Here is a 12,732-nt window from a genome sequence, read left to right on the forward strand (position 1 = left end):
CACGGCAAATCTCCGTTAACGAGTTACTGCGCATCGCCCCGGGCGTGGGGCTGGACGGCGTCAACGTGTTAACGAGCTAACCACGCTAACGCCATGCAGCCCAGAGGGGCTGCACACCCTAAAATCCTTTCATTCTCTCAAAAGTTGACAGCGCGCCTTTTGTATGAATTCTGGTTGTGCTTGATGACCGCAAACCGATTTTATGTGGTACACGGCGCTCAGCAATATGTCAAAAAATGTTTTAGTACGACTTTGGTAAGCTACGGAGCTGCACCGCTTGATGGATTGTCGGAGCATTACGGCTACCGAGGAGCCTCGCGGAGTGATACGTACTGTGCTTCAACGTAATATTACCGTATTGTGTGTGTATAAGGACCATAAATGGCACCTGTTAAGAGACATGGTTACAAAGAGGATTTCAAACTCCAGGCTGTCAGTCACGCAGTAGAAGTTGGGAACAGAGCAGCTGTGAAATCTGTCTGTCTATGTTATTATGCTCAGCGTCTTTTAGTTTACATTTTGACTGCACAATTGTGAGCTCTTTGTTATGCACAAAAACAACATAGTTTTCTTTTATTTATGGAGCATTATTATTTAATAAATGCTCATAATTTATTTTTGAGTAGTTTTTTTCATGTACATCTATGCTGTATGTTAATAAAAGTGCCTGTGTGACACCTGGGACACAGCTTTGACTAAGAACTCTCTTTTTGTTCTTACTTAATGGCTTTAAAAAAATATCGAGATATATATCTTATATCGCCATCCAGCTAAAAAATATCGAGATATGAATTTTGGGTCATATCGCCCAGTCCTATTTAGTGCTATATAAATGACATTGAAGTAGCTAGTAGTCAGCAGTCATTTTGCCTGTAGTCACTTAAAGTTGTCAAATGGCATTCACTTTTTATGGTCTCTGGTGACCACGTGACTTCCAGTGTGGTTGAAGCTTTTAAGATATGTCATGTTACTTTGCCAGGACAGTGGCTCTTTGTTTCTTCGATTAGACGCTCACCAACTTTCTTGGAATGTATGTCCTGACTGCAGCACTGCATTTACAAGCATGGCACTGATATTCATCTTGTCATCAAGCACTGAATTTTCTCTGACACTTGCAGTGAAAAAAAATTATCCAGTGGTCCAGTAGTCATACCTTCATGTATAAGCCCATGTCTCAGTATATAAGAATCAAAACTGTTCAGTTTTCTTTTATATTAAAGGGTTACTATTGATTATTAAATTAAATTATGGAGTTTTAATTTTTTTAAAACTGTATAATCATAATAAGTTTGAGGGTAATGTACAGGGGGCTAGTTGCCAGATTTCCCTGGTTGTTAAGTTTCATCTCCTCCTGCTCCACAATCCCCTTCAGGCACTCTGATTTGCAGACAACTCTGAGTCTAATGTATGAGCATTCACCCTGTTATCACAGATGCCCACCCAGTACAACACTGCCACATAGTTTATGGTCTAAGCTGATCTGTACTTCTTGACCATCATGCATCGAGCTTAATAAACTTTCATAAAAATATATTTAAATTTTTTCTTCATATCCAGAAAGGCTATTGTTGCATCTCTCTGTCACCCAGCTGATCTAAACACACCTCATTCACATCCTACCACAATCAAACCCTGTTACAACATACGGTCTAATTTCAGATATGGCTTTTGTTAGTAATATTGACAAAGATTACATTAACTGCATATTGTTTGTAGATATGTTTTTGTGTGGTCTAAACATATTTGCTGTTCACAGGGGAACCAAAGGCAAGGACATCAGCACTATCAAGTCATTGAGGGTTCTTCGAGTTCTCAGGCCTCTGAAGACCATCAAGCGCCTGCCAAAACTCAAGGTTCTATTCTAGGACTTGTTTAATTCCCTTTGCCTGGCAGGCAGGTCTCCACTTTAGCTCTTATTGCACTATTAAAACTAGTGCACTTATTGCACTATTTTATACTTAGTGGCAGTAATAAATAAATGGCATGAACACTTAGGTTTTTGAATGTGATAACTTGAAAACAAGGTAACATAGGCACTTAAAATTGATGCCATAGGTGCATCTAATGAAGATCTCAGACGAGTTTGAAGCTCAGTGACCTCAAGTTCAAAGGTCAAGTTTTCTGAAAACCTTTTCAATGTGATAACACGAGAACTTGACAATTTTGAAATTGATACCACAGGCGTGTCTATTAGAAGGCCACTAGGTAGCACTGGCAGTCACCAATATTTTTTCTCCTATGTCTTGATTTTTTTGTTTCTTGCAAGGACTGAAGCTGTGGAGGAGCTTAGTGTTTACTTCTTTCATTTGGTCATTTGTAATTACAGCAAGCTGACTTTTGTCCCCTTTCACTTGTCTTACTTTTCTTCCTCTCAGCTCCAGCTTGCTTTTTATGCTGTCTCTTCCTGTATCTTGCAAAGAAATCTGATTCATACATACACTGCTCAGCATAAATGAGTACACCCACTTTAAAAAGTACAAATTTAATCAGTAGCTCAATGAACAAAAAAACACTTTCCCAAATTTTCACAAAGCTGAGTTTTAGTGAACACTCCATAACATGAAAATAAGGTTAATAATATAACTTAGATCACAAAATCTTCAGTTTTACTCAAATTGGTTGAAGCAAAAATGAATACACCCTGCAACAAAAACTACTACATCTGGTATTTTGTATTGCCCCCGTGATTTTCAAGTCTTCTAGGCATGGTATGAACAAGTTGGCGACATATTGCAACATCTATCTTTTTCCATTCTTCGAGAATAACCTCTTTTAGAGCCTGGATGCTGCACGGAGAGTGATGCTCAACTTGTCGCTTCAGAATACCCCACAGGTGTTCAACTGGGTTCAGATTAGGAGACATACTTGACCATTCTATCACCTTCACCCTGTTCTTCTTCAGAAATGCAACAGTAGCTTTAGATGTGTGTTTTGGATCATTGTCGTGTTGGAAAAGTGCACAACAACCAAGTGCACGCAGTGATGGCAGCATCTTCTCCTTCATTATAAACAGTGTTGGGAAGGTTACTTTTAAAATGTATTCCACTACAGATTACAGAATACATGCCCCAAAATGTATTTTGTAACGTATTCCGTTACGTTACTCAATGAGAGTAACGTATTCTGAATACATTGGATTACTTAATATATTATCATGCTTTTTACAACTACATGAATGTACTATTGCTGTGTGATTTATTACTATTACTGAAGGTCCGCGGCTCCGAACCATAGTAAAGGGACCTCTGGCTAATATGTCGGGTTCGTGTCAGGCTCGTAGCCGAAAACTAGCTTTACTTTGTTGTCTGGGTCAACTTTGCTAGCGAGAGACAGAGCGAGGCGTTGAAAGGCTTCTCCAACGGAACTTATTTTTTCCGGAGGAAAACACGAACACAGTGTACAGTCAAGTCTTAATTGCTTACTTACAACTGGGCTCATCAGGCACTCTTTTTGGCTGCAGTGGTTATTATTATATTTACATGCTTCCAGCTCCCGTTTCTGCTCGATGACAGCTCGTACTTTTCCTTTTTCTCCCTCCCTCGCTCACAGACACATAACGGGTATGGCAGTCCATTCTCCCTGCAGCACGGACTACACTGCCCATCAGGCTACATTCTTTAGCGCTATGCCTGTAGCATTCTGCCTATTAGCTTAGCACAACAACAACAACAACAACAAAAAGGCGCTCTCTCACCCAGGAAACACACAGCCGCAAAGAGCGCGCGGCATCCTGTAACCATGGTAACCGTGACGCTGCCGCCTGGAACAACAGAACATAGCTGTCAAACAAAACCCAAACAGTCCTGACCTGCGACCAGAGATGGGCAATAACGTGTTACTGTTGCAAGAACTTGCCCACGCGTTACTGTAATCCGATTACTTTTTTTCGAGTAACGGGTAAAGTAAGGGATTACTATTGCAAAAACGGTAATTAGATTACCGTTACTTTCCCCTAGGAACGCTGCATTACTGCGTTACTAAAACCGTGATTCTTTTGCGAGAATGTCTCATGACAGTGACATAAGCGAGTGCGACGTTTGTGACAACAGCTGTGTGCAGATCAACAATCGATAATATAATGAGTGCGGGAGAGAGTATGAGCATGCAGCGTTTAAAGCGTGGAAGTACTGACCTTATTTTGAGTTTGATCCCATAAAAAGTGACAAAAACATTAGCGTCCGTTGTGCGTGGGAAGAAAACTTCTTTTTACAGCGAAAACCCCCCCCTAAACTTCCAAGCAAGCACCGAGTGCGCTACGACGTAATGGGAAATTCACAGAGAAACTCGCGGATTCTTCAACTGACTGCTGCGGCACACCTGCACCAGGGCAAACCTCCGCCTACCCCACTCCTGCTTTACAGGTGAAAATAGAGCAACAGGACCGCTAGTCTTTGATTTTATTTATTTTCTGCTGTGTTTTACTTGCATCTATTTGAAAGACTGAGTGTAAACAACAACAACAAAAATTTATTTTATGTGCTGGAATGTGCAGAAAATAGGTTTAAATGTTAAACAAATTTCTTCCAGTCAGAGAATGTTGCATATAATTAAATTTTTGGTTGATGCATAAAGTTAAAAGATTAAAACTAATAAAACAAGTTTTAAAAAGAGACTTTTTCATTTGATTACATTTTATATGATGGATTATGCAGAAAAAGTAGAATTGGTCTGAAAGATCTATTGCTTTATCACCTATTCAGGTTGTAAATCGTGTTTTTAAAAAGTAACTAAGTAATTAATTACTTTTGAAACTGAGTAATCAGTAAAGTAACAGGATTACTTTTTTGGGGAAGTAATTAGTTACTGATTACTGTTTTCAAGTAACTTGACCAACACTGCCTGCGACAATATGAAACAGGAAAATACCGCCGTGTAATCCATTTATTTCAACAAAGTAACTGTATTCTAAATACCACCTTTTTAAATGGTAACTGTAACGGAATACAGTTACTCATATTTTACATGTATTCCATTACTCCCCAACACTGATTATAAAGCAGTACATTGTTGAGTTCATGATACCATCAATGAAATGCAGCTCTCCAACACCAGCAGCACTCATGCAGCCCCACATAAGGACACTGCCACCACCATGTTTCACTATAGGCACCATGCATTTCTCTTTGAAATCCTCACCTTTACCACGCCATACAGTTTTGAAACCATTAGTTCCAAAAACAGTCATCTTTGTCTCATCACTCCAGATTATAGAGTCCTAGTAGTCTTCATCTTTTTCAGCATGGGCCCTAGCAAATTCTAGGCGTGCTTTTTTGTGCATGGGCTTTAGGAGAGGCTTTCTTCATGGACGATACCCATGCATGCCATTCCTCTGAAGTGTGCGCCGTATGGTGTCACAGGAAACGGTCACTCCAGTTTGGCTTTCTACTGCTTTAGCTAACGGCAGTGAACTTGCATGGCGATGTTCTTCAACCCTTCGCATCAGAAGACGCACCTGTCAAGATGTTAACTTTCGTGGAGGGCCTGGACGTCTCTGTACAATGGTTGCATTTCCATCTTTTTTACATTTTTGGATCACTTTTGCTACAGTACTTTGACTGATATGTAAAGCTTTTCTGATCTTCTTGTAGCCCTCACCTTATTTGTGTAAAGAAATTATTTCCTTTCTCAGATTTTGTGACATTTCTCTTCCATGTGGAGCCATTGCTGACAGCATGAAATGGGAAGGGCTTTTCTTTGTTAAGTAATGTCCTTTTATAGTCACCTGTCTGCTGGACATCTCTTAAATGAATCATTAGACTCATCTGTGCTTGAATGCCTGTTAATTCAAATTTTGAAGTCTTAAGCGTGGCTTTTCTCCTAAGACTATAATTGGTGTACTCATTTTTGCGACATGGGCTTGAATGAATTTGTTAGGAAAATCACTTTTTTGTGTGCACAAATAAACAAATCTTGTTTGCAGTCAATGGCCCACATTTGTGGGAATATTTTGTAGTATAGTATCTCATAGAAAATGTTGATTCTGAAAGGAAACTAAAGGTTTTCTGACAAACGTAGTTTGGTGTACTCATTTATGCTGAGCACTGTAGCAGTTAATTAGTAGTCATTTTGTAGACAGCTCTAGTTAAGAAAGCAGCATAGTAACAAAACAACCAGCATTAAATCATATTTACAAATTTTGTGTAATCTTCTTCATTTAAAATTTAAAATCTGTTTGTGTCCTCAGGCGGTGTTTGACTGTGTGGTTAACTCTCTGAAGAATGTGCTGAACATCCTCATTGTTTACATCCTCTTCATGTTTATCTTTGCCGTCATCGCAGTTCAGCTCTTCAAGGGGAAATTCTTTTATTGCACTGATGAGTCCAAAGGCCTGGAGAAAGACTGCAAGTCGGTCTAAAAAAATCCCCACATCCTCACTTCATATTTCAGAGCTTAAGTAACTAAACTTTCAAATGCTACTTATTGTGTGCCTGTCTCCACTTGCTTTATTTCTTACAGAGGACAATTCCTAGATTATGACAAAGACGAGGTGGCCGCCATGCCCAGAGAGTGGAAAAAGTATGAGTTCCATTATGACAATGTGCTGTGGGCTTTTTTGACCCTCTTCACTGTCTCGACCGGGGAGGGCTGGCCAACGTAAGTACAGCTAGTCTGATTATTAAAATGTATTCAGTGAAAAACCGGGCTTGTCCAGGAATGTAGTTCCTGTAGTTCCTTGTTCATAAATGTAGCCTTACATGATTCCAATGAGAAAACTAACTATTTGAAAATGCAAATAAAACTGAAAATAAAAACTTACCAAAGACAGAAGTTCATCCAAATATTCAGAAGGCTCTGGTATGATGAACAAGCAGAAAACCCAATACATTAATCAGAAAAGATCATAGCATCATAAAGTTCAATTTTATTTATACAGGACCAAATGACACTAACAAACCCTTCAAGGTTTATATTGTAAGGTAAAGACTATGGAAGCTCGTTTCCACCACACAAAAAAAAGTATCCATAACTTGAAATTTTGAGTTATTTACTCGAAATTTCGACTTATTAACTCAAAATTTTGAGAAAAGTAATAAAAAAATTTGAGTTAGCTCTGCCAATTAGCAATCTACATGAACGATGTCATTTTGTTGTTACCTGGAAGGATATGGCACAGAGGAATGCCCACTCAAAACCGGATCGCAACAAATTGGCGCTTTCGAGAGTATGTTTGCCGATAGTAATGCCATGGGATTCGGCTAATAACACAAGGATTTCATCATTTCTGAAACCACACTGAAAATACTCAGCAATTTGTGCATTCATGACTGGCTATAATACTGGTAGCTTAGCTATATCATTTGTAGCTGAGGGCTTCAGCTTCCGGGTAACAAGGAAATGACATCATTCACGTAGATTACCACGTAGATTACCGATTGGCAGCACTAACTCAAAATTTCGTGTTACTTATCTCAAAATTTCGAGAAAATAACTTGAAATTTCGGCACTAACTGGCACTAAATGGAAGGAGCATATAACCCCAGCCTCTTTACACTGGGTCCCTGTTCCTTACAGGATCCAATTTAAACTCTTACTTTTTGTTTTTAAGGCACTTACCGGCCGAGCCCCTTCTTACCTGTCTGAGCTCCTAATTATTTTTGCTCTAGAGAAAACCATGAGGTCCAGTTCAAAACTCATGTTGTCAATTCCACAGACTACTTCATTCTTGTGGCGACAGAGCCTTCTCTGTGGCAGGTCGCAGACTTGTGTTGTGCATGGTGAACCAATACAGGAATTGAGCCATATATTGGGTGTGGGGGAGATTACCCTCTTTATGACCAAGAATGTTGTTAAAAACAGTTGTGAGCAGGAGGTCATACAAACGCACCCCCATGACACACACACACACGTGCACACACATAGTGCCTTGTCTTTTGTAACCAAGGGGGGTTTTACGGTGGGAGGTGCTTGTGTTGTGTTGTGTATTGTAACAGTTTTTCAATAAAAAGGCTACGAGGAGGGCTGCTCTTTGAAGGAGTTGGGCTGGAGACAGGTGAGGAGTGTTAAGCTCCACAGCCTGGTTCTGACAAAGCCTTTCGTCGTTAGCGAGTAAAAGACCGGTTGAAGATGTTCTGTCTTGTTTTTGTTCTTCATGAGGAATAAGTCTCTAAACTAGCGTGGTCTGTGGAAGCGCAGACTCAACAGTCACCAACAGCTTCTCACAGATGTTATTCCTTCTGAGCACTATCAGGTAGTGCAAACACTGCTGTGCCTTCCTGATGACGGTGGAGCTGTTTGCATTCCAGCAGAGAACTTGGTGTCCAGGAATGTGAAACTGAGCTCTCTCTCTCTCTCCACACAGTCGCTTTTTATATAGAGTGGAGGTGGGTCTGCTGTGTGCCTCCTAAAGTCCAGGATCATCTCATTTGTCTTTGTGTTATTCAGAGCCCAATTGTTTATTGACCACCACCAGACAGATTCAGTACCTTGTCCCTGGAAGCATTCCGCACCACTGTTATATCATCTGGAAACTTCACTATGGTGTTGCTGGACTTAGCATGGCCGGGGGTCTGTGGTGTAGAAGTGAACTTATAGTGAACCTTGCCAAATGTGAGTGTGCTTAGGTCACAGTGACTTGGGTGAGATGGTTGGACAGGGGCAGATACGACTGGTAAGAGCCAGAGTAGAAATTATTGATCAGTTCCCTCCTCCTCCTCCTACTACTCATCAAAGTATATGTCACCACTGATATACTGACCTGTTTCCACCTCTTGTAAATGAAATAGTTTATGCGTACCATGAATGGGCTTCCTCTTTTGTTTCAAGCTACTTGTAAAATAATATAGAGAATATAAGAAGCTGCAAAATGGTGCCTAACCCAAAATGAGATGAACCAAACAAAAAACAGCTAAATTTAAAATATCTGACGTTTAAATAATAAATAAATAAAAAATATTTTATTTGTATAGCACCTTTGTAGACAGAATCACAAAGTGCTGCACATAAGATAACAAATAATCAAAGGGTAAACCAGACAATATAAAACAGGCAGAAATTTAACCAAAAACAGTTTTAAAAAGCTGAGTTTTGAGTTGTTTTTTAAAAACAACTACCGAGTCCACAGTTCTTAATGTATGAGGGAGAGAGTTCCACAGTCTCGGGGCCACAGTGGCAAAAGCTCCGTCACCCTTAGTTCTCATCTTAGTATGTTTTATAGCAAGTAAGCCCTGATCAGATGACCTCAGGGACCTGCTAGGGACATAGGGCTGTAGCAGATCAGAGATGTAGGGTGGTGCCAGTCCATGCAAGGCTCTAAATGTCAAGACCAGGATCTTAAAATGTACTCTAAATTCAACAGGAAGCCAGTGTAGCTGAAATAGCAATGGTGTCACATGTGAATACTTGGAGCATTTCGAGCACCAGTAATCATTAATTCTGCGGTTTTAATCCCTACTTGCATTTTATTTGCCCCAAAAACAGTTATGTACAAAACGACGGAGAACACGGCAGGTCCGTACAAAGACAGACGTGACGAAAAGGCAAAAAAAAAAAAAAAGTACGAGGAAAAAATCAAAGGAATGAAAGGGTTAGACCCATACGTGCATACAGAGTGGAGTAAGGACGTTAGCGTGCTGCCCAACTTTCATCACGCACATATTTATTATTATATGGTCCTGTGAGTGCATACACTCACAAAATGTTTAGTAACTTCAGATCCCTGCAACAAGCCCAGGTCCAGTTTACTTTGGTGATTTGGACTATTCCATTTCACAGCTGTTGTTAAATTTCTTTCCTTTATCTCCTGTACAGGCCAACGAATTCTATTTGTCTTTTCAGGTTGTAGTATTACACAACATTTTCAGATCTAATAGAAATAAAATAAGTGTTTCGTAATTCATTCAATTTATTGTCTTTATTTATAACTGGCCATATTGTTTCATTCTATTATAGAATCTTACAAGAAAGAGGCAAAATTGTATTCCATTATGCTTTATTAGCAAATCAATAATGCAAAAAAAAAAAAAAAAACCCATTGCAAAACAACATACTGGAAAACAGTTATTCATCACTTGATTGCTTCAATACAACCCTTGGACACATATATACGGGACTTTTCGTGGCTGTTTTGATATCGCTCTCTCTCTTAACCAATCAAATCTCGCTGTGGTAGCAGCTTTAAACTCAGTATGACCCAGGATCGCATTCCAGCATTTTGTAGGCTGGTTTTCCTACAAAACACAACAAATATTAGCTCGCAAAGCCACAGTGAACAAAGCAGCATAGCGAAACGAATTCAGTTCAAATCAATATAAGGCTGATTTGACCAGTTGACCACCACATCCTCATTGAAAGGCTGAAAAATTGGGTTGGTGTATCTGGAACTGCCTTGGAGTGGTTCTCCTCATATCTCCATCATCGATCCTTTTCTGTGGCAGTCTCCGATTTTAGGTCATCCTCTACCTCCCTTACTTATGGTGTCCCTCAAGGTTCGGTTTTGGGGCCTTTATTGTTTTTAATATATCTTCTCCCCCTCCAGCATATAATGGGCTCTTTTGAGGACATTTCTTATCACTGTTATGCTGATGATATTCAGTTGTACGTTTCTTTTAAGCCCGAGGATTTATCTAAGCTTCGGCGTCTGAATGATTGCTTAGATTTGATCAAATGTTGGATGGCTGCAAATTTCCTCCAACTCAACGAGGGGAAAACCGAAGTCCTCGTATGCGCCCCTGATAGATTTTTATCGCAGATAGTGAAAGCCCTTGGTCCTCTCTCACTCTATGTTAAATCCTCTATCAGGAATTTAGGTGTCACTTTTGACTCGACTCTCACATTGGATGGGCATGTCAATTCTCTGGTTCTGTCTTGTTTTTATCATTTAAGAAATGTGGCTAAGCTAAGCCCGATTTTATCTCACTCTGAACTGGAGATTGCTATACATGCATTTATTTCCTCACGCTTGGATTATTGTAATTCGCTGTTTATGTGTCTAAGCAAAGGTTCTCTGGATCGTCTGCAGGTTGTGCAAAACGCTGCAGCTAGGCTTTTGACAAAATCCTCCAAGTACTCACATGTGACACCGTTGTTATCTCAGTTACACTGGCTTCCTGTTAAATTTAGAGTCAATTTTAAGATCCTGGTCTTGACCTACAGAGCTGTGCACGGACTGGCACCAGCCTACATCTCCGATCTGCTACAGCCCTATGTTCCCAGCAGGTCCTTGAGGTCATCTGATCAGGGCTTACTTGCTATAAAACAGACTAAGAGGAGAACTAAGGGTGATAGAGCTTTTGCCACTGTGGCCCCTAGACTGTGGAACTCTCTCCCCCAAACATTAAGAACTGTGGACTCAGTAGCTGTTTTTAAAAAACAACTCAAAACTCACCTTTTTAAAACTGCTTTTGGTTAATTTTTTGCCTGTTTTATTTTCTCTTTTTTAAATCTTTTTATGACTTGTAATCTTATGTGCAGCACTTTGTGATTCTGTCTTGAAAGGTGCTATATAAATAAAAATTTATTATTATTATTTTTATTATTATTGTTATTATTATTTGTAGCCTACATCAACAATTATGTTATGATAAATTACGTAATAACTACAACAGAAGACTTTGTGGAAATGCTTGGAGCAGACTTAAATGTGAGCTGAAATGTTCTGGAACGTTATATTTGGTCTTCAAATAGCTGCAATTCAGGCCATCCGTTGGCTCTTTGTTACATCGGAAACATGGCTTGAACAGTTTCTCTTCCATGACGTAATCCGATAAAAACCAATCTCTTTACCCGTCGGCTTCCCGTGGCTGTCATGCGACCGGCTATTGCAGTTAATAATACAACAGCTTCTTGTGATTCTTTGTGTTTCTTTTTATCGCTTTGTGACTATTTTCATGTGAAAGCCTGCATGTGCTAGTACCGCTTGCCACTCGTACCTACAATCCTTTGCGGTTTTACCCGGGAAATGACGTCACATGTGAGTACTTGGAGGATTTTGTCAAAAGCCTAGCTGCAGCGTTTTGCACAACCTGCAGACGATCCAGAGAACCTTTGCTTAGACACATAAACAGCGAATTACAATAATCCAAGCGTGAGGAAATAAATGCATGTATAGCAATCTCCAGTTCAGAGCGAGATAAAATCGGGCTTAGCTTAGCCACATTTCTTAAATGATAAAAACAAGACCGAACCAGAGATTTCACATGCCCATCCAATGTGAGAGTCGAGTCAAAAGTGACACCTAAATTCCTGATAGAGGATTTAACATACACAGAAAGAGGACCAAGGGCTTTCACTATCTGGGATACAAATCTGTCCGGAGCACATATGAGGACTTCAGTTTTCCCCTCGTTGAGTTGGAGGAAATTTACAGCCATCCAACGTTTGATCAAATCTAAACAGTCATTTAAAAGCTGAAGCTTAGATAAATCCTGGGGCTTAAAAGAGATGTACAACTGAATATCATCAGCATAACAGTGATAAGAAATGTCCTCAAAAGAGCCCATTATATGCTGGATTGGGAGAAGATATATTAAGAACAGTAAAGGCCCCAAAACCGAACCCTGAGGGACACCATAAGTAAGGGAGGTAGAGGATGACCTAAAATCGGAGACCACCACAGAAAAAGAACGGTTATGTAGATATGAGGAGAACCACTCCAAGGCAGTACCCGATACACCAACCCAATGTTTAAGCCTTTCGAGGAGGATGTGGTGGTCAACAGTGTCAAAAGCCGATGTTAGGTCCAACATAAGTGGGACCGAGCATTTTCCTGCATCATTATTCATCAAAATGTCACTT

General features: G+C 39.9%; 1 protein-coding gene across 1 annotated transcript in view; it reads left to right on the forward strand.

The window, feature by feature from the left end:
* cacna1ba (calcium channel, voltage-dependent, N type, alpha 1B subunit, a) overlaps positions 1 to 12,732 on the forward strand; it is a 257,230-nt gene that overhangs the window by 146,093 nt on the left and 98,405 nt on the right. The window contains exons 28-30 of the mRNA XM_065471832.1: positions 1,757 to 1,853; positions 6,185 to 6,345; positions 6,457 to 6,594. Of these exons, the coding sequence (XP_065327904.1) occupies positions 1,757 to 1,853; positions 6,185 to 6,345; positions 6,457 to 6,594 (396 nt within the window). The remainder of the gene's footprint in view (positions 1 to 1,756; positions 1,854 to 6,184; positions 6,346 to 6,456; positions 6,595 to 12,732) is intronic.

Source organism: Pelmatolapia mariae, linkage group LG12 (assembly GCF_036321145.2).
Source record: "Pelmatolapia mariae isolate MD_Pm_ZW linkage group LG12, Pm_UMD_F_2, whole genome shotgun sequence".
In the NCBI taxonomy this organism is placed as follows: Eukaryota; Metazoa; Chordata; class Actinopteri; order Cichliformes; family Cichlidae; genus Pelmatolapia; species Pelmatolapia mariae.